General features: G+C 49.4%; 1 protein-coding gene across 3 annotated transcripts; it reads right to left on the bottom strand.

The window, feature by feature from the left end:
- Positions 1-1,450: 1,450 nt before the first annotated feature.
- ZDHHC7 (zDHHC palmitoyltransferase 7) lies at positions 1,451-26,929 on the bottom strand. 3 transcript variants are annotated; one of them, XM_037040266.1, is made up of 8 exons: positions 26,708-26,929; positions 12,202-12,287; positions 8,947-9,277; positions 6,035-6,159; positions 5,747-5,843; positions 5,198-5,279; positions 4,187-4,317; positions 1,451-3,534 (listed from the first exon to the last, which is right to left on the bottom strand). In XM_037040266.1, the coding sequence occupies exons 3-8, from the start codon at positions 9,259-9,261 to the stop codon at positions 3,358-3,360; spliced, it is 927 nt and encodes a 308-aa protein (XP_036896161.1). In that variant the 5' UTR covers positions 9,262-9,277; positions 12,202-12,287; positions 26,708-26,929; the 3' UTR covers positions 1,451-3,357. The 3 variants fall into 3 exon arrangements, with proteins under 3 accessions (XP_036896161.1, XP_036896163.1, XP_036896162.1); XM_037040268.1 differs by lacking the exon at positions 26,708-26,929 and adding an exon at positions 22,550-22,781; XM_037040267.1 differs by lacking the exon at positions 26,708-26,929 and adding an exon at positions 14,800-14,823.
- Between the last annotated feature and the right edge of the window lie 55 nt (positions 26,930-26,984).

Here is a 26,984-nt window from a genome sequence, read left to right as displayed (position 1 = left end):
CTACCGGGCTCGTACTGCACCAGTTGAAGAACCTGGGAGCTGCAGAACCTGGGATGGCAGGGATTGAACACGGGAGTCTCAAGACAGCAGCCATGCAGAGCACCCAGAGAAGCCGGGAGCAGAAGCAGAGGGCTGGGGAGGCCGGGCGGTACCTGCCCTGTATCTCTGGGGAAAGTGAAAAATGGTCCGTCACAGGATCCTACTTGGCTTAGCACACAAGTCAGTCATGCAGTACGAACTATAATGAACAAAACAAGAATGTAAAAACACCGGGTGAGCGGGGAAGGGGAGGGAGGGCAGGTGGTGAATCCAGGGGCATCAGGAACTCAGAAATCCACTGTTCTCTGGACCGAAGACGTGGTGTGCACAGAGCCTTGTTCTGTAATGTTCTGGAGTTTCCCATCAGGCCACACAATCAAGCCAGTCCTCTTACAGATCAAACACTGACTCGGCTTTCTACCCACTGAACCAGCCACAAATCCCCATCGTCACTTCATCGTCACTGCACGTTCCCCTTGGGTCTCTGGGCGGCCTTTGCTTAAACTATCAGTTGGATGGATAAGGAGCAGTGTGGTTTTACGCCTGATCCTCAGTCAGTATTACAGGTAGCTTACCCTTCCACTGAGGCACCCAAATGCTACTTTGGAACCCACGTGGATTCCGTGGGCATCCCCGTTCCCACGCTTTTCCTAGGTTATCCTTAAGGACAGCCTTTTCCCCGCTTAGGCAGCCAAACCGAAGTCATACATAATAGAAGATAAGATTTGGCCAACTTCCCATTTGGGGTAATCTTCTCATTTTCCATTTTCACGCGAATGTCACACTTAATAATAAGCCTATGTAACATCCTAATAGGAGGAATACAAATAACATCACAGCAGAATTCTGCAGAGGCACAAGCAAGCTTAGGCGTTGCAGCTGGCCCGGTGGCCGGGCTTGGGGACATGCCTCTGTGCTTCTGCGCATCGGACAGGCCAGCAAGTGCGCTGGGGAAGTGTGTGTGAGCATCCCAAAGGGGACACACAGCCGGTCATCCACGGAGCCGCCCGTCCTCCCTGCACGGCAGGACGAGGGCACAGTCACCCTCGACACTCATCTCTGGGTCCCTCAAGAGCAAATATTAGATAAATTTGCTGAATAAAATTGTAGGAAGCTGAGATTCTGGATTGGAGATTTTTTTAAAAATTATTTTTATTTCAAAGAGCACTAAAAAAATACAGGAATGTTTAGGATAAGCTAAGTAAAATGATGTGTGTCAATTTGAGAGCAAATATCAAATTTGGATGGGGCAGAGTGCGCACAAGCAGTGTTGAAATGCCCGTCACTTGCCACAGGCGCCGAGGTGTCTGGACGCTGGGGAAGCAGCGGAGCGGTGACTGTCACACGTGGCACTGGTGCCAGTCCGCCACAGAGAGGCCAGCCACCGAAAACCCACAGACAACCCACCAAGAACTGAGAACCACCAATGGGCGACTTTATTTTATATAAAAGTTACATCGAAAGAGGAGGTTGAAAAGTCAAGTATACTTGATTTGCACATACTTGCCAAGTCTCACAGGATTCCACCACTTGGGTAATTTTTCTAATCGATAAACAGGATATACCTATTAAAAGGCTCACACTGAAGCCCAGTCCACATGTCCAACCAGACGACAGATGTGCAAATGAATACACAGAACCACCTCCGCAGACTGGTCTCTGTATCTCCACGGTGTGTGTGTGTCGCCCCTTTGGCTGGGGCACAGCCTGCCCCCGACAGCTCACACATCTCTGTAGTGACTTGGTCCATTTCTAAAGTGTCCTGCAGCTTTGTTCACTTGGCTATGAGTGTGTCTCGAATCTGTCCCTTCGTGGGTTTGCATCAGCAGTGGTAGAAACCCTGATTAGGACAGGGTACGGGTTAATTTAAAAACAGAAACAAAAACGGTTCACAGATGAACAGAGCAGTGTGAAGCCCGGGAGGGAAACACCAACTCTCCTCGGCGAGGGGCAGGCTTAGAGGAGACCCTGCGACCGTCACGGGTGGCTTCCTCGGGAGTCCCGCAAACATGTACCGACCAGGCAAGTTTAAGGCGAGTCCCCAAGGAGGGGAGCTGTTTGCTTTCTGGCATTATTTTAAGCTCTGCACCAAAGGTCTTATTTGATCACTGGTGACGTGGGTAGAGAAACGAAACAAAAATGATAAAAAAAAAAAAACAAGCCGTTGCCATCCTAAATATTCTTTGCAAGGGAGGCAGAGTCCAGGGCACATAGCCTCGCGGTCTTCTCCCCTCCTCAGTGATGCCCAGAGACCAACACCAGCCTCTCCCGTGTCTCACTGGGCTGTGCCCGTCCCTCCTCCTGGCACCATGTGAAGGTCGCCAGGGACTTAGCTCTTGGGGCTGCTAACACACTGCTAATTTGGCTGGATGAAAAAAGTCAGTTCCAAGGCCCTCACACACTCAAGATTTTTAAGGTAAAATGAAAACAGGAGGGCAACGAAGGACCACACAGGAATGATTGTTCTTTGGATCAAAATATTCTCCAGTTTGCAATACATTCAAAGTGAACCCCACGGGAGGAGGATCCCGGGCAGCTCTTCCCACTTCCCTGAAACGTTGGTTTCTAAAAAACAGCTCGTTCACCGCACAGCCGTTACAGGCTACATGGCCCAAACACCACGGTCAACCTCAAACACACGTGCATGCTCGCACACACCCGCACACAGACACAGACACGCACGCAGCCTCGCTGCAGGGTCACAGAACACCTCTTCCCGGGCAGTGGGAGTGGGTCCGCAGCCGCCCTTGCTGCTCGGTGCGCAGATCTTTTGCAACTTCAGTGCAAAGTGCCAGAACTAACAGAGACCGAGACGCACTTCAAGTAAACGCTCCCTCTCGATCCAGGGAGTGCACCACTGGTCACAGCGTCCACAGGAGCTCCCTGAAGCCGCCTGTTGGAGGGCTCTTGTTCACTGGATTGACTTTTTCTCCTCACGATTGAAAACAGCAGCTCAGTACACAGGATCTTATGAACCTATGGAATATCACAGAACTTCTTAGAAAATGCAAAGTTTGCTTAACAAAAACCCTACCTGTGTGAGCAGATAATGACATTTAGCTTCTTCACGTGGCCACATCCGTTTGGTTAGTTGTACAGGTGAAAACTAATGAGCGTCACCCAGGTACTGGTGTGGAGAACCTGCCACCCGTGACTGTGAACACAGCACATAAGACTCTGCTTGCTGCAAGCAACTGGTTTGTGTAGGTTCCATTTGCCCTACTGGTCATCGGTCACAGATGAGCTGTCCATTCCCTGTCAGACCCCAAATAAATAATTTCAAGTCCGCTGACAAGTTCCATCACAACGGGAGGGGCCTCAAACAGAGAACTCTGGGCCTCCTTTTCTAGGTCTTGTCTGTAGTCGCCTAAACCGGAAGCCAACGAAGGGATTCATCCAGAGGAGTGAGGGAGGCCCCCCAAAGACCGACTTCATCCCTTCCCATCGTAGCCTCCGCTCCCAGGTCGGCTTCTCACTTTTCAGTCTCTCGATCTCCTGGAAGAAGGAAGAGTGAGTCGGGGTGAGTGCCAAGAAACCCCGACAAAGCCACGTTAGGCCAAGCAGTGAAAATGGGGGAGAGGCCATCAAACGTCCCTGTGCCACTGTATTTGAGGACAGGGTGTTTAGGTGCAGTGCGGGCTCTCCTTCCGGCACCAGCCCCCACGGCCACCCTGAGCACAGCCAGGCTACCGCCGCCTGGCCAGACTGACATCAGATGGCTGGGCCGCGGCCACCAGCTCAGAGAGCCCAGGCAGCCAGGGAGATGCAGAGAGAGCTGGTGCTCTGGGCCAGGGGCAGCCTTTAATTCATTTACCACAAATATTTATCAAGTGTCTGCGCTAGGCCTACAGTTCAAAGGCGTGAAGGCAATCAATTCCTGAAACTCGCTCCGCTGCTCCAGGGGCTGGGTTTCCCCCAAACTGGGAATCTGCCTGGCTCTGCTGACTCTCAAACCACACAGACCCCTGAAACACGCACTGCTCGGACTGACAGGAAGAGCAAATAGAGCGAGCCTGCTGGAGCTTATCAAGGCCGCCCAGTTAATCTCTTGCGTTAATAGGCACGCACCTGCTACGGGCATTAGGGTTTCCCACTTACTCAGGCTCTCACCAAACACAAAGCAAACATAGCCGAGAACGAAGGGTACCGTTTCATCGTTGCATATGGAGTGGATCTGGGTGCCAAACATAACTGCAGTGAAAGTGAAAAACAGGAGACCCTCAAGGCACAGGAAGATCAACAGGATTACAGTGATCGGAGGCGAAAAATCGCTGCACTCTGTGAACAAGAGAAAGTGGGTTGTGACTGGGCCTCACAGTGTCGGAACCAACACCCACACCGGGGTGCCGTGCTCAGCTCACAGGCCCTCACACTGGCAGCCTGGGCCGGCTTCCAGGGGGAATGTGCTCGTTTTGTAAAGAGGCACATTCATTGCTCCCTAAGGAGGGAACCTCCGTAGGCCCTCCCTAAGGGCCGACTTCCCTAAGGAGGTCGGCCCTCCCAAGCACAAATTCACACCACCATTTGCCAGCCAACAGTTTCCAAAGATTCCACGTTACCTGAGATTTCTATTTAGACTGTCTCTGTATATTAAAATGCAACCAAAACTGGAGAAGAGAGGCACGTGTACCTAGACGGGAGGAACACGGGGCCATTCCTCATGCGTCCCCAGGGCAGGACGATGCCGGCCTGCCTGAGCACCCAGGCTGGACCCCTGATGCCCACCTTCACGACACGCACACTCGGTCATGCGAGAGTGCTCTGAACATGCCTCACCAGCTAACCAGAAAAGACATACCAGGGACAATACTGACGTCCCTCTAAATCTCAGATCTGCAAAATACAAATGAGACTATCTAGTGGAAACTATTCACTGACTACGGAAGGTTACACACACACACACACACACACACACACACACACGGAGCTTCACTATTCTAGGGAAAAAAAGCAATGTTAAACTTACCCGTATTCTTGCCCACTGTACCATGCTTATGCTACCTGTTCTTTAAAACTTACCTATCCATATTCTTTAAAAAAATCAACTTCTAAAATAACTGCAAGGATATCTTTCAAAACTGGAAAGTCAATTTTCCTTGAAAGCTTTCCCCTCTTCACCCAGCTGCTCGGCTTCCAGGAACGGCACGCCCAGACTTACCTGTCCACTGCCCTCGGACACAGGAAACGAACTGCAGGCCACAGAGAATCAGAGCGTGGACCGAAGACAGAGCTATGTACATCTGCGAAGGGAGGAACTGGTTACTACTGGGGAGCGGTTACATATGTTTAGGAGCAAAGGGCACTTCATCGCATGCTGACACCTCCATTTCATTTGTCAGTAAAATTAATGAGGGAAGGAATCAACTATGGCAGCTGACATCTGCCTGCCCAAGATCACGCTGGACCACGGCAAGTGAGTTTGAAGAAAAACACACAGTAAGGAGTTACGTTTTAACTTCAGCAAGACCCTACTAAGAACCGTGTCTGAGAGAAGGCATGACAGTAAAACACAACAATAACACAGGCAGCGCACGTTTATCTTTTGACTACCTCCCACCAATCGCAGCACAGTATTATAATTTGAATCCAGAGCAAAGGTTGGAGAGAAATTGGTCTGATGTTAGAATAAATTTACCATCTCCAGGCAAGATTCTAGTTAAAGAATTTAAAACTCAATATAAGTCACTACATAAATATTTCTACTCACAGTGAAAAGCACAAAAAATCTCTGGTTCTTTTCTCCTACACAATTGTTCACCCACGGGCAGTGGTGATCCATTTTCCGAATACATCGTTTGCAGATACTGCAAAGGAGAGGTTTGATTGTTAGTCTTCCCCGCTCCCAGCGAACGCAACCCCAGGCCATGTATCCAATACAAAACACTGGTCAGAGGCCAGTAATGCTGGTCAGAGGCCCCTGAGGGGGACCCCTGCTCTGAGCTGCCTGCAGCGGTCGGGGGGCGCCCGGGCCGCCCTGGGGAAGGGGCTGCGGTACCTGCAGTGGTGGGCGCGCTCCGGCTTGATGCAGCAGCACTTTGGGCACTTGTAGATCACCTCTCCCGGCTTCAGCTGCAAGCTCTCCATGTATTCTTTCGTAGCATTTCCCTTGGGCACCGCCCCCTGCAGTTTAATAACAGTGTTTAGTTAGGGAGAGGGAAAAGTTAAAAACAATAACTGTAGGAATTAGTCTTAGATTTTATACATCATAACATAGTTAGTAATGCAGTAGTTGCCACTAGAAGCCTATTAATATGAAAAATAACTCGCTCAGGCAGGACTAGAAGTTTTATTTTGCATGAAAACAACATGCATTAAAATGAACTCAAAATAAAGACCTTATTGTTTGTCCTTCACAAAGTGGTAAGTCATGCGAGTTTTTTCTAGCTAATGTAAGTCACACCAGCGGCAGGGTTTGTTTGTGCAGCCAATCCAACTCCAGGGCAGCTGACTGCCACCACTTCCTTATCCACCCCACCCCCACCCCACCCCACCCCCCGCCCTGTTCCAATGGGCAGGGTCGGCCTGAGAGTGCTGCCCTGAACTAAAGTCTTGCAGAGGACTTCATCTTGTGCTTGTCTATGCAACACACCTGTGTCTGCAACCTGACCAAGAGCACTCACACTCAGACCTGGAAAGTGTGGCCCCAAGTGACTGACCCAACTCAGCCTCTGACCCTGGGGTCAGGGGTGGTAAGAGCTCACTGCTTCTGCCCTAAGTGCCAGGGGTCTGGAGAAAGAGGAGCCACGAGGGAGCAACCGGAAGATGTGTCAGGGAAATGTAAACTGATGGCAAGAGATTACCTGGCACAAGGGCCAGGAACCGTCATCACAGGACCTTGTAGGCGGGAGGCCAGACCGCAGGGCAGAAGGCCTTGATCTTTGGGCGCTAGAGACGCCATGGAAACGTGTTCGGAAGATGACTCTGAGCACCATGGCAGGCTGGACTAAGATAAGTGCCCCAACCAGAGTGGATGGAGGGTGGGGAGGGTGTTCTAAATGTCTCAAACTAGGGAACAAAGTCTGTATCCCATTTGTTTGCCCCCGGTTGCCTGTGCTTCATGCAGAAATGCATACTCTAGAAAATGAGCCCACTGAGCCCTGGGGCCAGCAGGCCAGCGGAGCAGTGACGCAGAAGCCCAAGGAGACGGAAGGGCAGGAGCCTGTGCTGCAGCGAGAAGGGGCGGGGGTGCACGGGTCAGGAGTGGGTCTGGTTCCTGGCGGGGGCTTTGCTATCTACACGACAGGAGAAGAGGGTCCTTGAAAAGCCTCTGAGGGATACCCGATCCGGTTATGGTCAAATCCCCACAATCTGGTGAGGCTACAAAACACGGGCAGACTTGGCCTCCCAGTTGTTGCCGAAGTGCTGCTCCCAGCTGCCACTGGCAGGGTCTGTAATACTGTCCTAGGCCTGAGGCCTCCGCCAGGCAAACAGGCAACAGGGTAAGTAATGCGGAGTAACACCCTGTGACGTGAACTTAGATATAGTGAAAATCACATGAGTCAACACGTCAATCACGTTCTGTGGACTGATGGGTATCAGTTTATTCTCAAACAAAAGCCTGACCTTATTTAGTTAAAAAAGTTTAGCCTGACCTTAAAAAAGTTTTGTAACAAAACATTAACATCTTTGTACCTTTTTAGAGAAAGCTAACCAACAGATATGAGCCCAGACTTTAATGTATAATCGGCAGTCCCTGTACCAGTGGTTTAAAATCATTCTCAGTGCTGGGGAAGAGCCTGTTTCAAACTAAACCCCTCACTGGCTGCTAGCACCCAGCCACGCACACCTGCAGCTGAGCTCCGCTGAGGGGCAACCTCTCCCACGGGGCCTGCGGGCTGCCCTCCCACGAAGCACCTCCTCAGGTGAGCCGGGAATCCACCATCTGCAGGTGACTTGTGGCTGAGCTGCGAGGATCTGTACCGCTTTGCCTAAACAGAGGATGTCTCAAAATCTCAGAGAAGCAGCCTTACACCAAGCACCGAGGGTCTGCCTCCAGGGCCTTCAAGGCACCAGGAAGGGCAGTCCACTGTGTGAGACCCAGCCCGCCTTTATTCTCTGGGACACTGCTCCAAAGCTAAGGCCACCCTGCCACCCTGGTTCTCATACCCCAGTGTCAGCTCTCTCCCTGTGCACTGAACCTGATCTCTGTTTAGCAATCGCTTCCTCACAACCCACCCCTGACAGCATCAGTAACTAGTGAGTTCTTCCTCTGCTTCACACACAGGCTAACCTTGACCTTTTACTGACCAGGCAGAATAAGACATTTGCTGCAGATTTTAACTGAGACTTAAAAACAAGGGAATTACAAAGCTAGAAAGAACTTGGAGATAATAACTGATCTTTAGCCCTAAGAAGATCTATGAGCTGCCTATGGTCAAAAAGCTATTGCAAAGGCCAGGCCCTGCCGGGTGGCCCAGGTGGCTGGAGTATAGTCCCACACAACAAAGTGGCAGGTTCGATGCCTACACGGGGCACGTACGAGAGGCCACAGATAGGTGTCTCTCTCTCTCTCTCTCTCACTCGCTCTCCCTCTAAAATCAATAAACACAGCCTCTGGTGAGGATTGGGGAAAAAAGTTAGTGCAGTGGTGAAATCGAGATCTCCAATCTCCCAGCTTCCAGTCCATTCCTTAGAAAAAAAAAATTTAAACTAGGAGGGACTTTAGAAATCATTCAACACAATCCCTTCATTTGCATGAACAGCCCAAGGGGAATGCTGTTCATTACCATACTGTGATATCACTTCTACTTAAGCGACACCTATTCTCCAGTGAAAAATGCTACAAGCCTGTATCCAAGAATTGTAACAACCTGAGGTGACGGGAGCAAGAGGCCCTCTGCCACACGGGCGGTGGTGTCACACGAGACCAGACCAAGAGGAAAGTCCCGCTTGACAGGGAGGACTCACGGGGTCGGTGAGCATGGTCCTCAGGTGCGATGACAGGGCCAGCACCGCCAGGCAGTTAAAAATGACCCCGTTGACCACGGAGTACCAGAAGTCTTTGGAAGGCAGCAGCATGACAAACGTCACCACAAAGTCTGCGTAGATGACCAGAAGCCACGTCATGACAGCGCAGATCATGCCGCAGCCATCGTGGATGAACCAGACCCTGTCTGCCACGTCAGCCTCAGAGGAAGAGGAGGACGAAGAGTCATAACTGTCGTTCTCAGTCAGGAGAGGATGGTGCTCGACATCACGGAGCCGGTGTCCTGATGACGGCATGGTTTCCCGATGCACCCTAGAGGGGATTGGACATGGCGGATGAGGCTCCGGGGAACCCACGCAGGGCCAGCTGCAGCCACAGTGACAAAGACAGAAAAAGAACAAGCCAGGTGTGGAATGATAGCACCCAGGTTCCCAAGCCCCGACTGCCACGCCCACAGCCCTGCACAGCCTGACCCCTGTGCTGCAGCGCACGCCGACCTCACGCTCCCGCACGCGGGGCCGCGGCGGGATGGGAGAGTGATGAATAAGGGCCTGCTTCTTGACGCACTCTCTGCTGGCCCCTCAACGCTGAGCTTGCAGTGCCCGCCTGGGCTTCCCCGATGTGGCTCTCAGTTTACTTTCATTTCTCCCACATTTGAACTCTAATAGCATGTGATCGTGTTTTGGAAGTAGGCTTCCATTTTTATCTCCGTCTCCTTCAACTGTATACTGTTTCTAACATGCCCTTACTGTATCTGTTAATCTTTTAAAGTTTCCTTCACTTATTAACCCATTCTTTGACACCTTTCCTGTATTTCCTACAGTCCCTGACACCTGATACCCGAGAACACACAGGGCCCAACGACACAGAAGAGGAACCGCACATTTCCTAAAAACTTGTTTTGCCGCTTCTTCAAACATGTGAGCTTCTCTTATCAGCACTTGATAAAAGTGATACTCAGGATAAGTAAAGACAAAGGAAATACCGAGGCAGAGTTCACTTGGCCTCAGTGTTCACAGAAGGAACAGAAAACAACACTGGCACCCTTTTATCAAATGACCCAAGTGCCTCCTCGGCACAGGCACACTGGGCCCTCCCCAGCGGAAGAGGCAGGAGTTACGGGAACGAGTGCTCCCGGGGTCAGGTCTGCTACACGTGATAACCAGCAGCCTGTCCCATACAGGCCTTCTGGTTGCTTTGTTTTTTACCTGAAATGGGACTGGGGCACAGTAACTACGAAAACATTTAGTGAATAAATAAACTTGCAAAATTCTCACTCAATATAAAAATACTGAGTGGTACAAGAGAAAAATAAAATTGTTCCTATGGTCAGCAATGTAACCCTGCTCTTAGATCAGATAAAAACAGCTTAAAAGGTTTTAAGTGAAAGAGAAGAAACTAAAGATACGAGGTGGGTAGACCTTGGCCAGCCACTTTTTTAGCTGCGTTTCCCGAATGCTGCGTCAGCCTGACTCGCCTTCCCGAGTTCCCCTGCAGGAGCCGCAGCTGAGTCCACCCCACTCCCCTGGGAGGGCCCCGCGTTCCTCTCTTCCAAGCAAATCATCCCAAAGGCGGTTCTCCTTCCGCTGAGGTATACTCTGGAAAGGGTCCCTGACTATCAGACACGCCCATACCGTTGTAAAGCCTGATTTTCTCACAGGGCTGACACAGTATCTGGAAGCTTCTCTGCCTCCCTCGAACTCTCAGGGCCCACGGGTCAGTTCCACTTGCAGCATATTCACCACTTTCTACCGCGGGAGCCTCTGTGCCTCCCCGGACTGCCAGCCCCCACACGGAGGGCCTGGGCCGCTCGCCCTGCACTGCTTTTCGGAGCCTGCGTGCTGTCAACATGTGCATGTCTGTTCACGGCAGGTGCAACAACAGGGAAGTGGGACCTCCCTCAGATGAACCGTTTCCTAGTCATTTCCATAAAAGTTTCTCAGTGAGTCAGAGCTGCACCTCAAGACCTTAAGCTGAAAAATTCCCCCGATCAGAATCCCTTTGGTTTATGGTGATGCCTCATGTAGAAGGCTTTCCATGAGAAACGTAGCTGGCTTGCCGGGCAATGAGACAATTCGCTGCGTGGCCGCACGCCCAGAGGCGGACTGACTGGCCCTTTGTCGGAGCACACAGCGCTGGTGCAGCCCAATGGCTTCTAAAGGCACGCAGGCGGAACAGCTGCGCCGGCCCAGCCTTGCCTTCCGGTTGAGGCGCTGGTGAGAAGTGCCAGAGCGCGCAGGACGCAGGACGCAGGCCTGCGGTGGTCCTCCTGGCTGGGGTGTGGGCGGCAGGGAGGGTGCCTCAAAGTCACCGACCGCTGGCGTGGTAGGGCACTCCTGGCAGTGCGTACTAGGGGGCTGCTGCGCGATGCTTATGTGCTTCAGAGCCAGGTTCGTCAAACCCACTAGAAGGCAAAGGGGAAAGCAATCTGATACCCAGAAGTGGCTCTATTTTCAAGAAAGTCATCAACAGCAGGGTTAGGCTGGATGCATTCGGTTGTCGGTCATAAATGGCGTGAGTACTCCGCTGAGTCACTATATTTACACTTCACGAATGCAACAGGAAGGGAGGGGAGAAAATGAAGAAACGATTCCTTAACATTGAGCTAATCAAAACTACTGGGATCATGAGAGCAATGGTACAGCGATTGGAGATGCAGGACAAAACTGTACACTCGTTACAGTAAGGCTGCACTCTACGCCAGAGTACACTACACTAAATGCCAGAATCGCTGTGGACTTAACTCTCAGAGATCGTTTTGGGGAGAACCCTGAACGCACGAGGCGTTGACCGAGGGTCAAGCAGATGTCCCACCATTGCTTTCCTAATTTTATGGCCAACTTAATGCGGTTTTGTCTACTACTGAACCTGAACTGCTTGTCCTAGGTGAAATAAAACCACTTTCCCAGAACACGAACTGCAGACCTCCACTCTTTAAAGGGACAGCCACACAAGCAAAAGCTTTCCATTACATTTACATTCATCTCATCTTGTAATACTTGCTAATAACTTACCAGTTCACTTCCTGGACAGCCCCACCCTCACCCCTACCACACATTCTCCTCCTGGGACATGTGGTAATAACAAGCAAACCATGGCAACAGGCGGAGAGAAGTACTTCCTTACTGCCATTCACCTGTGGGCGGCCCACTCTGCCTTTCAGCCGTGCGCCACCAGTGCTGGCTACCAGCAAGGGGACAGTGACTACACACCTGAATGAAGAGCCACATTCTTACCTCACAAATTATTTTGAAACATTACTTGAACATTTTGTGCCTTTTCTTCAGGATCTGAAGGTGCATACTGTCCTATGTGGTAGGATCTGAAAGATAATAACATTTGATTAGAAAAGTTACTTACTTTATGACAGAAAAGTGCCGAATATTTCATAGGGTATGATTAATTTTGGGAGTGTATATAACCAACATAACATTTTACACATCAAGTTCTGTTACTGAGAACTATCCGTGACTAGGAATCATTACTCCTCCAGGTTTTTGTTACCGAGAACACTGACTGACAGCCTTGAAGATTAAGTACTGTAATTCGGTCCCTTTTACCCTCCTGCTATCGTGCCACAGTGTTGGACACAAAGCCTGAAGCTGAAAAAGATCTCTAAGGATAACCCGCGCCAAATCCGACTAACCTGTGTCTCGACAGGCAGCATTCGTTTTACTAGCCGCAACAAAGGGGTTCCAGAAAAGGGGGGCAGAGTGAGACCGAGAGGTAAGGAGTGCTGGAGGAAAGGAGCACACCACTCGAAGGGACATGGTGCACGTGAGGGAGGGCCACCTACTGCATGAAGAGGCTCCTGGTCCCCACCTCCCACGTGGCTCACAGGCAGTGGGCAGCGGACACGGTCTCCCTGAAGCGCTCATCCAGCCCAAGAGAAAAGGCCTAAAGATACCAGGAGGGAGGAGACCCCAACGAGGAAGTCAGGCTCACTGCCACATTTGCCCAAGACAAGGACCGTCAGAGGACGTCCTACCACGGCTCCGAGTGCCTGGCCCACCGCCCCAAACAGTTCTCATGAAGGAGCGAGCCCCCAAAAGAAATGGGAGAGGGGGAAAAGTTCAGAGCAGGCATGATGCACAGAGAAAAAAACTTAAGTAATAAGAAACTGTATCGTTAAAACAAAAAGAGGAACACTGTAAGGACTTCCTTCTTATTGAACAATAAAAATATGATGGTAGAATTTTGAAATCTTGAAAACGGGATTGGTTGAGAGAAAGGGGAAATCTCCCAGAAAGGAGAACTAAAGGACAAAGAGAAAGGCCCTGGGGGAAAAGTGAGGGCAGAGGCCCAGCCCAGGGGTCCATCTTCCCGACTGCAGGCGGGCGGCCAAACAGCATCCTCCTGCGGCCCAGCGGGCTCCCACCCAGCTGCCTGGCCCACGCGCCTGCAGCCCGGCCACTCTGTTTTATCCAGTACCCCTCCAACATACTATTTTTCTGCTCAAGCAAACGTCAGTTGTTAATGTGTTTTCTTCTTTACCTTTTTTATGTTCTCTTTTAAAAAGTAAATTTATTGGGGTACCTCTGGTTAATACTTATGTAAGTTTCAGGTGTGCAGTTCTATCGTGGGTCACCTGCACACTGCGTTGTGTGCTCACCACCCAGAGTCTCGTCTCCTTCCGTCACCACACATTTGGCCTCCTCCACTCTCTTCATCTTCCCCCACCCCCTTGTCCTCTGGTAACCACCACACTGTTGTCTGTGTCTAGGTTGGTTGGTTCATTTGTTGCTTTCTATTTTATATCCCACGTGAGTGAAATTATATGGTTCTTGTCCTTTTCTGTCCTATTCCATTCAGAGTGATATTTTCACAATCCATTCACGCTGTCACAAATGGCAGAGTTTCTTGTTTTTATGGCCGAGGAGTACTCCTCTATAGACGTGTACTACATCTTCTTTCTCCAATCATCTCCCAAAGGGCGCTTGGCTTGTCTCCACGCCTTGACTCTTGTGAATAATGACAGGGGTATGTGTATGTTTACAACGTGTTTTCAAATTGTTTGGCTAGATACCTAGAAGGACTGCTGGGCCATTTGGTAGTTCTACTCAATTTCTTGAGAACCCTCCACACTGTTTCCCACAGTGGCTGCGTTCCCACCAGCAGTGTGCCAGGGCTCCCCTTTCTCCACATCCTCTCCAACACTTGTTATGACTTGTCTTGTTGACAACAGCTGTTCTAACAGGTGTGAGGCGGCATCTCACAGTGTTTTTGATTTGCATGTCCCTTACAGCTGGTGAAACTGAGCATCTTTTGATGGTAGCCATCTCTACGTCTTCTAGGGAAGAGTGTCTGTTCTGGTCCTCTGTCCATTTTCTAACTGGAAACAATCCAATTAAAATACGGCATCTGTTTTCTGAAACCCAGGTGTCAGACTTGGACACAAGGAGTCTGATATGGAAGAAGGCGCAGGGTCTGGAGAGATTAGGAGGCATGGAGGGTATGTTTCCCCAGTCTGGGCTACCAAACGGATTCCAGTGTCCCTCCCGGTCACCCAGGGGCTGCCCAGTGCTTCCTGCCTCAGGTCTGCTGCACCTCCTCGTGCGCCAGGCTCCGCTGCCACCTCCCCTGCCCTCCCCACACACTGCAAGTCTCCTCAGGACTCAGGTCACCACCCCCCACCACCCCCGAACCTACCTGGACAACCTCCCACCCCACCCTCAATACCACCCTAACATAGTTCCGGCTCTGAGCTCTTCTAAACTTGTTAATAACAAATGTGGCCATAACTTCCAGCCAAGATGGAGGTGTAGGTAGACACACTGTGCCTCCTCTCGCACAACCAAAAGAAGGGCAACAATAATTTAAAAACAAAAAACCACCAGAACTGCCAGAAAAATTGAAATGTATGGAAGTCCGACAACCAAAGAGTTAAAGAAGACACATTCATCTAGACCGGTAGGAGGGGCAGAGACGGGCAGGGTGGAGAGGACTTGCGGCAAAGCAGTGGCTGGCAGACCCAGCGAGGCGGCCGATTGCGGAGTGGGCCAGGCAATGCTGCAACTGGCCAGCAAGGGAGCAGCTGGTGGAGCCAGCGAGGCAGCGGCTAGCGGAGCCTGCGGTCCAACATTCACGTGAGGATGAACCTGGAGAAGCAACTGGGGAGCGAGACAGACCTCAAAACCCCGGGTCCCAGCACCGGGAAATAAAGCCTCAAACCACTGATTGAAAACACTGCTTGGGGTTGAGGTGGCAGTGGGAGAAACTCCCAGCCTCATAGGAGAGTTCGTTGGAAAGACCCACGGGGTCCTAGAACATACACAAGCCCACCCACAAGGGAATCAGCACCAGAAGGACCCACTTTGCTTGTGGGTAGTGGGGAAGTGACTGAAATCCATCAGAGAGCAGAGCAAGTGCCATTGTTCCCTCTCGGACCCTTCCCCCACATACAGTGTCACGATGCAGCCAAGTGGGTTGCCCCGTCCTGGTGAACACTTAAGCCTCCTCCCCTTACTACGAACAGGCACTGCAAGGCAAAAAAAATACAGCCCAAATGAAAGAACAGATCAAAGCTCCAGAAAAAATACAACTAAGCAATGAAAAGAAAGCCAACCTATTAGATGCAGAGTTCAAAACACTGGTAATCAGGATGCTTACAAAACTGGTTGAAATTGGTCGCAAATTAGATGAAAAAATGAAGGCAATGCTAAGTGAAATACAGGAACATGCACAGGGAACCAATTGTGATGGGAAGGAAACTGGGATGGGAAGGAAACTGGGACTCAAATCAATGGTGTGGACCAGAAGAACGAAAGAAAGATTCAACCAGAAAATAATGAAGGAACAAGAATTCAAAAAAATGAGGAGAGGCTAGGAACCTCCAGGACATCTTTAAACATTCCAACATCCAGATTATAAGGGTACCAGAAGGAGAAGAGGAAGAGCAAGAAATTGAAAACTTCTATGACAAATAATGAAGAACTTCCCCAATCTGGCAAAGGAAATAGACTTCCAGGAAGTCCAAGAGGCTCAGAGAGTCCCAAAAAAGTTGGACCCAAGAAGGAACACACCAAGGCACATCATAATTACATTAGCCAAGACCAAAATGAAGGAGAGAATCCTAGAAGCAGCAAGAGATAAGGGGACAGTCACCTACAAAGGAGTTCTCATAAGACTGTCATCTGATTTCTCAAAAGAGACCTTACAGGAAAGAAGGGGCTGGAAAGAAGTATTCCAAGTCATGAAACCCAAAGACCTACATCCAAGATTGCTTTATCCAGCAAAGCTTTCATTTAGAATGGAAGGGCAGATAAAGTGCTTCTCAGATAAGGTCAAGTTCAAGGAGTTCATCATCACCAAGCCCTTATTATATGAAATGTTAAAGAGATTCATCTAAAAAAAAAAAAGAAGGTAAAAAACATGAACAGTAAAACGACTGCAAACTCAGAGTTATTAACAACCACACCTAAAACAAAACAAAAGCAAACTAAGCAAACAACTAGAATAGGAACAGAACCACAGAAATGGAGATCACATGGAGGGTTAGCAACAGGGGAGTGGGAGGGGGAGAGGGAGGAAATGGTATAGAGAATAAGTAGCATAAATGGTAGGTAGAAAATAGACAGGGGGAGGGTAAGACTAGTGTGGGAAATGTAGAAGCCAAAGAACATTCATGCTTGACCCAAGGACATGAACTAAAGGCGGGGGGGGGGGGGGGGGGGGGGGGGGNGGGGGATGCGGGGGGGAGGGGCTGTGCAGGGCGGAGGGGAATAAAGGGGGGGGAATGGGACAACTATAATAGCATAATCAATAAAATATATTAAAAATGTGGCCATAAATGCCAAGCTGCTTAAATTTATGGTGATGACTGTTAAAATATGGTATTTATATATAGCAAGTTTACTAAAATATTGAGGCAACAGCCAACGACTTTAAATGTATTCAGGAGTCAAGATCTGTCTTTGATTTACTTTTAACTGTATCTTTGGTTAAGTTTCTTAATCTCTTCCCCTCACTTTTTTCCTTGGCTATAAACAAAATGTATATTTCTTTTTTTTTTAAAGATTTATTTATTTATCTTTGGAGGGGAAGGGAAGGAGAGAAGGAAAGAAATATCAATGTATGGTTGCCTCTCGTGAGTCCCCTGCTGGGAACTGGCCTGCAACCCAGGCGTGTGCCCTGACTGGGAATTGAACCGCGATCATATGGTTCGCAGGCCCGCGCTCAATCCACTGAGCTACACCAGCCAGGACTCAAAATGTGTATTTCTCATAAACAAGCTGAAAATAAGTAAACAAAAGACATTAGTATGCTTTGATGATCAATTATTACAAAAAAGAATTAAGTTACAAATACTTCATTAAGGCAATGAAAAGAAAGTCTACCCAGGAGTCCGGTATTCATGTTTATATTAAAATGCCGTTTAACTTCATCATTGTTCTACTATTCATTCACCCACTGATGACCTATATAAAGCACAGAAATAAGCAAATCTCTGCTTCAGACACAGAAGCAGCATGAGGAGCAAAGCCAGCTGTGAGAGGTCCATTTAGTTTGGGCATGGGGGCAGGGGTCCTCCGAGCACACACTCTAGGCAAGCCCAGCCCCTGTGCATCCACAGGCAGCAGAGGTGGGAGTCAGCCGCATAAACAATGTGCTAAGTGTCATCCCCAACTTGGGAGCAAAGTGTGATGAGGCAGAGAGAGGAGGAAGGCTAATTCTGTCTGGAGGAACCAGAAACAGTGTCAGTAAAGATAACATGGTGGGCACTGATGGACAAGCAAGATACAGGCAGGAGGAGAGAGAGTGTGCAGAGGGGAAAGGACGTGGGGGAGAGGGAGGGGAAGTGTGACCCAAGGACAGACAGACTGAGGTCCAGAACAAAGCACTCTAAACGCCAAGCCAGAGTCTGCCTGCACACTTCATTCCACTGGAATAGGAGGCATGAGAATTTAGGCAAACAGAGAGAAGCTTTTAAAAGATACCTGGCAACAAAAGTGGGGCTAGGGGGGAGGGGGGAAGACCAGGCTGCTGCTGCGACCCAGAGCAGACATGGGGGAGGCTGCTGTGGCCCAGAGCAGAGATGGCGGAGGCCGGGGCCAAGAGGGGAGCAGGGAGGGCTTGAAAAGGGCTGTCTGAGAGGCAGTCCCAGCAAGAAAAAGCCCGGCAACCCACAGGGGATGGGCAGGACACAGTATAGGAAAATTAAAGGGACTCAGAGGCATTACTGCCCTGGCTGAGACTCTTGGGAACGGGAGCTGAGACTCAGGGACAAAGTGCCGAGATGGGGGCTCAATGAATTTGGGGTGTCTGCAGGATAACCAGCAGGGCTGACCAGCAATCAATTAAAATCCGATCTCCTCCAGCCCCAAACTAGAGACAGGTAAGGACAGACGCCAGCACAGAGGAACAGGTGAGGTGGGAACAGGTGTACTCACCCAAGAGGCCCCAGAAGTGTGAGGCCAGAACCCTGGGGAACACAGGCATGAAAGGGGGGGAAGAGGTAGAAAGGGCCAGGAAAGGAAGCCAGGGAAGGCGTTAAAGGCAGGAAGGAAGGTGAGACCAGTCGACACACCAAACAGGGCTCTGAGGCCTTGGAGGTGGGGTGGCGAGATAATTAAAGAAGGAATTTTTTACAAATATGGTTAAGTGAAGGACATAGGTAGCTAGAAGGAAGAGTGGAGGAAAACATTTTTTTATTTCCTCTCTTGTGTATAATCTCACTTAAAGCTACAATGAACTTAAAGAAATACCTGGCATCTCCATTTTACAGATGAGCCACCGTGGACCCACAGGGTGTAAGTGCCCACCCAAAGTCACTGTTAGTTCCTGAGACTCCACGGGAGCCCCACCACGCTGCACCTTGGTCTGACCACACCACACTTTTAAAAAGCCTAGGATGGCCCAGAAGCAACCGAATGTAAAGAAAATGAGGAGTACATGCCCAGGTAAGCCATTAGACTGTTAGACTAATAGAATACAAGCTAAGAGGTCCAGCCATGCTTGTTCCCATTTCTTTTTTATTTCTCATTTTGTTATTTGAACTTTTCCTATAACTACAAAAGCAAGACAGGCTCACTTTTTTCTGTGTTTAAGGAATGTGGGTCCAAGTTTGCAGACTCAGGGCAGTGACAGCTGACAGACAGAATGGTCCTTCTTCTCTAGACTGGAGGGAGGGGAGGGGCCTACAGGCAGGACGGACTGAACCTGGAGAGGGTCATGTCCCATAACACTCTTTCTGAGCAAGGGGTAAGGAGGAGGGCTGTGGGTATCCAAAGTGGAGGAAAGCTTAGGAAGAGCTACTGAGACTGAAAAGAGGTGGGGGGGGGCAGGGCAACCAGAAAAGGGCTGAACCACAGCACCGAACCTTGGGTGCAGACAGCACCGATACCGGCCAGCTCTAACACAGTGATGGGAATGCCCAGCTCTTTTACCCAAAGGCCTAGCCCAGTGCTACAAAGACTCATGCGGGGTTGGAGATTAACAAAGCTGGTGACAGAAAACCAGGGTATCGAAGACAAGACCTGGGCTGCAACAATTAACCACGAAGCGCAGGATGAAGGGCGACGCCTGATAAACCAGGTGACAGACAACCTCAAGGGACTGGAAGTCCTCATGAGAATGGGAACCGGGTTTGGAGAAAGTGACAGAGAGAACTGGGCTGGGTCAGCAGGTGGACATACAAGAATTCCCAGGGGGCACCATTCAGGATGATGACAGTGTCTCAATTGTGGCCGTGCAAACGGGTGGGGGCGGGTGCAGAGACGGGGAGTGAAAGGAGAATGTCGGACACTGTCCCAGGTAGGCCACCAGCCCGAATGACTGTGAAGCAGGATGGGGCCTGAGTTCAGTGGGTTATACTAAACAGAGAGCCAGAGTCCTCACCGACTTTGGAACAACAATGGTGCACTCAGATACTCTCCCAGTGTATTTACCGCATTTACGTTCTTAAATGTTCTTTCCATCAATTTACAATCATGAAAGATTTAGTTTGTGCCTTCAAACCCTACCAATAATGTATGCCACTGTTTTTCCCCTCAAATTACTGAATCTAAAGAACATTAACCTGTTCTAAACAATATCAACCTTTGAAGAAAAAACCCAACAGAATAATAAGCTCACTAAAGCCAAGTCTCATTACTTCACTGTGAATAGTAAATGTATTTAACCTTTCCGGAAAGGTCTTTTACACTAAAGTACTTAATTACTCCAAAATAGCACACGGATACTGCATATTCAAAAGGATGGCAAACTGGGAAACACTCCAACCCCCGAAAGCCAGGGGACTAGGAGAGGAAAGTCAGTCTCAAGAATGGGGGCCAGGTGGGGACAACACTGAGTTTTTCTCCTTTCCCAATGGCCACACCTCAGGCTCTTACAGGGTCCTTCTCCTGCACAGACACCCAAACGTGGGGAGTGCTCACGCTCAGTCCTGGGTTTCCCCCTTTCCATGCTCTCTAAACGAACGGTCTCACAGGCTCTCAGCCCCACGCACTTACAAATAGGTATCTGGGAAACTCCCCAACTAACACCGCATCGCTGAGTACACCCACTGGCTCCTCGACAGCTCCACTGCAGGAAGGTCAAAGCAGAAACACGTCCCCCCACAACAAACTGTCATGCCCCACCCTTCCCATCTTTTTAAAATTCTTACTTATTGATTTGATACAGAGAGAGAGAGAGGTCTGTGGCTCCACCCACTCACACATTCATTGGTCGATTCCTGCCTGCATCCTGACCAGGGATGGAACCCGAAACCATGCACACCAGGATACTCCAACCAACTGAGCTACATGTCTAGGGCTCTTCCATCTTAATAAAGGGCACCGCTATCTAGTTGCCAAGGTCAAAACACAGGACTCACCTTTCATGTAACTCTTTCCCCCACCTCCACCTCTAACCTATCAGCAAGTCCTGTGGGTTCTCCCCCACAAAACCCACCCAAATCGGACCCTCTCTCCCACCTCCCCACCCAGCCAGATCAAGGCACATGAGCCCTCACCTGGGCTCCTAATCAGTGCTGTTTCTACGGCCACTGCCTCTACTCAACCAACCACCTGTTCCCCATTCAGCACCCAGAGTACAGACAGAATCAGATGGAGGTGGGTCCCTCCCTTAAAACCGTCCCGTGACTGCCTCTGTGGTCAGCATACGAGCCAGAGGCCTCCTTGTGGCCTATAAAACCTACCCACTCAGTGGCCTGCTGACCTCGCCTCATCCACCCATCTTGCTGGCTGTCGCTTCCTTTGTCAGACCCTCAACAGAACATTCCTCCTAATATCCCAGCACGGCCCTAGCACACTGCACATGCTGCAAATACCTGCTGAGTGAATGAGAGAGCATCAGGGAACATGCCTGGGGAAGACAAGAAAAAGTAGAAGGGAAGCCCAGGGGAACACGACAGGAATGTGAATGAGGATCCAAGAGGGAGATTGGCATGGGGGGTGGGGCCGGGAGGTCAGAAGCCTTGGAGAGAAGGAGAGAAATGTGGAAGGGTTAAGGGGGCAGAGCGAGAAGGGGAGGAGAGAAAAACCCACCCCAGAAGGGGGTTTCCTGGGGAAGTGTCAATCTGGGGCGTGTCGCTTGGAGCACGCAGGCTGGACGGGGCGGTGTCAAAGGCATGTTCACCCACACGCCAAAGGCTTCACTTTTGTCCCTGTGCTAGAGCCACAGCCTGACTCTGAATGTCAAATGGAGCAGCGGTTTAAAAAACCCCAACACAGTAAGTATCCGTTGAAGAATCCTAAAGCCAGAAGTAAAAAGAGCCCCAGAATTCCAAACCTCTCTAAATGTCCTGCCCCAGGGAACAGCCAAACCTTATTGCTGCTGATGAATCCTCGCCTCCTTCCATAGTTTCCTAAACAGGGCTTCCTTGTTTAATATGAAGCAAATTTTTATAACATCAGACTCACCCAAATCCAAAACACTATGACCACCTGACACACTAATAGCAGGTTTAGCTCTCAGTTGCAAGTTCATGACAATGTAACATATTAGAAGGTGAAAGGAAAGGCCAATTACTGAGCATCTGTGTGTCAGGAGCTTCATATACGTGACCGCATTTCCTCCTTCCACTACCCTAAAAGCCGGGCACTATTATTAGCATTTTAGGAACGAGGCAACTGGGCCTTAGAGCTGAAGTAACTTGGCCAAGTTAACAGCCAGTATATGAAGGGCGAAGTCAGGGCTGTTTAGACTCTGAAGCCCATGTTCTTCCATTAGAATACACTGCCCCCGTCTCAAGCACTTGGTTTTAGAAAATGCATTCTATAATGAACAAACTGAATTAGGGAAATGCGGAACTCTAAGAATGCAAAACATTTCAACAAAGAAGTGATGCTGTAAAAGCCTGTCTCAAAGGACACTGGAAGCCTCTATTCTGAGGGCCCCCTACTTACCGGGTGTTGCAAATGACCGCACCCCTTCCCGGAGAGAACCAAACCACCAGCTTAACCACAGTGGGCCTCTGCTTACACTCACTGACAACACTTCTCACACAACCAGTGTTTATCAGGCACCTTTAACGTCCAGGCGCACTTCTCCTCCTCCCTGCTCATTCCTACACGCTGCTGACACTTCCCACTGACAGCTCTAGTCCTTCCTTTTGCACACCCCAAGTTCAGGCACCCTCACCTCTGGCCTGTACATCCGCAGAATCCTAACCTCAGAGGGTTTCCAGGTTCCAACCACCCTCTATGTGGCTGCAGGAGTTAACCATCAAAATCGCAGAGTGGGTTACAAAACCCACACGGTCCCAAACCTTGGGGCCATGACATTCAAGGCTCCACTGAATCTGCTCCCCCTGCCTTTCCAGGCCCAGTTTTCACCACTGTCTTCCACACAGGGCTCAGGCCGGCTGCCCGTGCCGCGTGCCCTTCCACGGCTCTGCTGCTGCCCCTGCCGTTTCCTCCTACTAGAAGACTCTCACTCGCTACCCGGCCCGATTATTCATTAATCTAACATTTACCGAGCACCCCACCACATGCAAGGCACTGAAAGATAACACAAGTGCTTTCAAAACTATAAGGCGCTGTGCTAATTAATATAAGGAATTATCTTGGCCCCATAAGGAGTCTGGATTTTATAAGACAATTAACAGGATTCTACTGAAGGTTTTTCAAGAATGGAATGAAGTATAAGCAAGGCTACAATTAGCAAGACAAGAACATGTTTGTGGAAAGAGGCAAAGAAGCCAGTGAAAGAAGAAAAGCAAAGAGGCAAGTGAGAGTAAATGACTAAATGCTTGTCCCGTAACAAGCAGACACAGGACAGATACAAGGTGACGGTGGAAAGTGGGACCGGCTCTTCCTCAGGGGAACGGGGAGGAAAAAGACTGATGGTTATTCAGAGATATTTTACCTAGAAAGGAACCAGGGCTGGGAGAACTCCCCCGGAGGCCTTCGTCTCCTCCATGGTCTAGAAGGGAGAGTCACTTGTGCAGTACAAGATTTAACCTTGCCCAAAAGGAGGCCTGGCCTTTGTCCTCAGCTGGCAATGAGATTTTTGGTGGTAGCTGGCCACACAAGAAAGACTAACAATTCAGCATGGGGTGGGGCTTTGGGTCATGCAGTATCAGCTGGCCTGGAAACTGAGATCAACCACATAAGCAGTCAATCAATCACAGTGGAACCCCAATAGAGACTCTGAATACCAAGGCCCAGGGGGGCTTCCCAGGCTTGCAATACCCTCTGCAAACTGCCTCATATGAATGCCAGGAAAGTAACATATTCTGACCCCATAAGGAAAGGACACCAGGAAAGTAACATACTTTGACCCCATCGGGAAAGGACACCAGAAGTCCCACCTCTGATACTTTCCTGGACTCTGTCCTATAAGCCTTACCTTGGCTGATTTTAGTCTGTACTCTTTCCCTGTAATGACAGCTTTCAGTGAGTTCTGCGAGTCCTTCTAGCTAATAATCACACATAAACCCAAAACACTGCTTCAAGAAAATTATCCTATAGAGCTGTTCAGAGAAGGAAAGTTCTGGAATCATTAGGAAAACTACTTCTCAACTTACCCCAAACATTACCTTTGTATGGGAACTTACTCCTAGTCCCATTTCCTCAAATTAACAAAGATTATATTATTTATATCACCAAAGAGTCCAAGCCTGCAGTGAACAGTTTAGTAAGAATGTAAAAGTATGTCCATACTTTTGACTAAGTCAAGACTGCTTTTATATAAAGTTCCAGCCATTCTATTTACGCTGATACAATCACATGCCACCGAATGACATTTTGGTTAACAACGAGCTGCAGGCAGGACGGTCATCTCAGAAGATCATAGGAGCCGCAGCAGTCCAACGGCCTAGTCACGTCATAGCGTGACATTTCTCCCATTCAGGTGATGCCAGTACACACAAACCAAAGGGCAGCCAGTCATTTCAAAGCACTACGCATACAAATATGCACAGTATGTAATATTTGATACTTGATAATAAATAAGTTTACCATACTATACTTTTTTTAAAAATCTTTTTATTTATTTATCTCTAGAGGGGAAGGGAAGGAGAGAGGGAGAGAAATATCAATGTATGGTTGCCTCTGGTGTGTCTCCTGCCGGGAACTGGCCTGCAACCCAGGCATGTGCCCTGACTGGGAGTCGAACCGTGATCTTCTGGGTCGCAGGCCTGCGCTCAATCCATTGAGCTACACTGGCCAGGGCTTTACTATACTATACTTTTAATCATTAGAGTATACCCTCCACACCATGTTACGCCGGTGGCAGCCTCAAACACCTTGTTTGCTGTCTCTCGACTGCCTCATCTTCTCTTGTGCTCACTTCTGTCAGGTCTGCAGCCCAGGAGCAACATCTCTGCCATATGGTCTAGGTGTGTAGTATAACACACTGTCTAGGTTTGTGTAAGTGCACTCTATGGTGTTCACACCCAGCATAATCGTCTAATGATGCCTATCTCAGAGTATATCCCCGTTATTAAGTGGTACCTATCTGTACCATGAGAAGAGGATTTCTAGAAGGGGATTTCTGCTTTTATAGTGAACGGATGAGTGTGGCTGCCAAGTTCCAACCCACTCATTGGAAGCCGAGGCAGGCCCTGAGTCTTTGGTAACAACACTTCTGTGTACATTTTACCCACTTCACCTTCATAGGAGGCATCTGCATCCAGTTCCAACTGTTATTTTATACATTCTTTAAGAAATTACCTTTTCAGATGGTCTTATTCTCCTCCATCTCTCAACTCAACAGTCAATGTAAACCCTGGCCAGTGTGGCTCAGTTGCTTGGAGCATTGTCCCATAAACCAAAAGTTTGAGGGTTCAATTCCTGGTCAGGGCACATGCCCAGGTTGTGGGTTAGATCTCAGGTTGGGGCCGCAGTGTGTATGAGAAGGCAACCAATCAATGTTTCTTTCTTTCCTTCTCTCTCTTTCTCTATCTCCCCCCTTCCTCTATCTCTAAAAGCAAGAAAAAATGTCCTTGGATGAAGATTTCTTTAAAAAAGTCAATGTGAACCTACTAGTCTACCTCCAAAAAGTATGTGATACAAATAACTTCAATAAATCTAACCCTTCTATTCTCCATTACATTCAAGAAATGCAATTTATCATTTGTATTCCATTCCGTTTTTCAAACAAGATACTTTTTTTAAAAGATAACTTTAGCCCTGACCAATGTGGCTCAATTGGTTGTGTTGTCCCACAAAGTGAAAGGTCACCAGTTCGATTCCCAGTCAGGGCATGTGCCTAGGTTGCTGGTTCGGTCCCTGGTTGGGGCATGTACAAGAGAAAACCAACTGATGTCTCTCTCCCACTTCGATGTTTCTCTCCCTTTCTCCCTTCCTTCCCCCCTCTCTGTAAAACACAATAAATAAATAAGTAAATAAATATTTAAAAGGTGACTTTAGAAAAGTTGTAAGGCAGTATCAAAAAATTAAATTCCTTATCTGTGAGGCGAAGAGTTTAGGAAGAAAATTATGCTGAACTAGATTTCTAGGCCACCTGAGGCAGTGAGAGTGAAACAGACAAATCCATGCGCATGAAGCACATGCACTAAGCAGAATGCAAATCTAACAGTGTAGCAAAGGTTTGGAAAGCACTGCGCACAACCTGGACAGCAAAAGAAACTGCAAGGCAGCTGTATCAGCAGTTCTCACACTCCAATGTAACTACCATAATAAACTGGTTGCCCTCGAACGAATAAAGTATGTCCAGCCAAGGCAAAAAGAGACTTAATTCCAGCAGCAGTGACTCCTCAAGAGAGATGAGTCTTGGCTGCACGAAGAAAAGATGCAGACATTGCCCTAAGACTGACCTGATTGTCCCATATTCCCTGACAGAAACCACCCCCCCTCCCCCCAAAATCACTGACAGTGGAAGAGAAGATAATATGAAAGATGTGCAAAGAATGAAAGAAAAAAGTTACAAACTGAAAAGGGAGGGAAGAACAAGAGCATTCAAGAAGTCAAGCACAATGTGGGAGAAAGCCCATTGTAATAGACGCCTATAAACAACTCTTTACAGCTTACAGAAGGGTTTACAGCCATTCTCTCCTCTAGCCCTAATAACAACCGGTTATTAGAGGAGAAAATCATGGCCCGAGAGCTTACTGTCACGCCCAAGGTCAGGCAAAAAGCTGAGGCTGCATTTAGGGCCCTAAGAGTAACACGGAGACGCCTGGGGAAAGCCAAGTGCAAGCACAGAAGTGTCCTGAGGAATTGAGGAATGTTGCAGATCCCGGCGGGGTGGAGGACAGGGAGCAGAGGGCAGAGAGTAGCAGGGAGACTTGGGCGTGAGCAGCCATCCAGACCCAGCCTAGCCCGCTGCACTCACCCGAGGCCCGGGAGGGGTCGCCCGGCGCTGCGGCTCCTCCTGGCCTGCGGCGGCCGCGGCGGCGACTGCAGGGGCCGAAGCAAGGACGCATCATGCGGCCGCGCTCATGGCCGGGCTGGAGCAGGCCGCGTGCCTCGGCTCGGGTTGCTCCCACCGGGCCAATCGGAGGGAGGTGGCCGCCGAGCACACACCAGACCTAACAACCTGCCCGGAGAGCCGGGCTGTGCGACCCCCGGAAGTGAAACCCGAGGGGGTCAGCAGTCTCGCGCTTGCGCAG

The sequence above is a fragment of the Sturnira hondurensis genome, unplaced genomic scaffold (genome assembly GCF_014824575.4).
Source record: "Sturnira hondurensis isolate 20B ecotype Veracruz unplaced genomic scaffold, ASM1482457v3 Scaffold0002597, whole genome shotgun sequence".
In the NCBI taxonomy this organism is placed as follows: Eukaryota; Metazoa; Chordata; class Mammalia; order Chiroptera; family Phyllostomidae; genus Sturnira; species Sturnira hondurensis.
The sequence above is the reverse complement of the archived record's forward strand: the minus strand, read 5'-3'. Positions and strand labels throughout refer to the sequence as shown.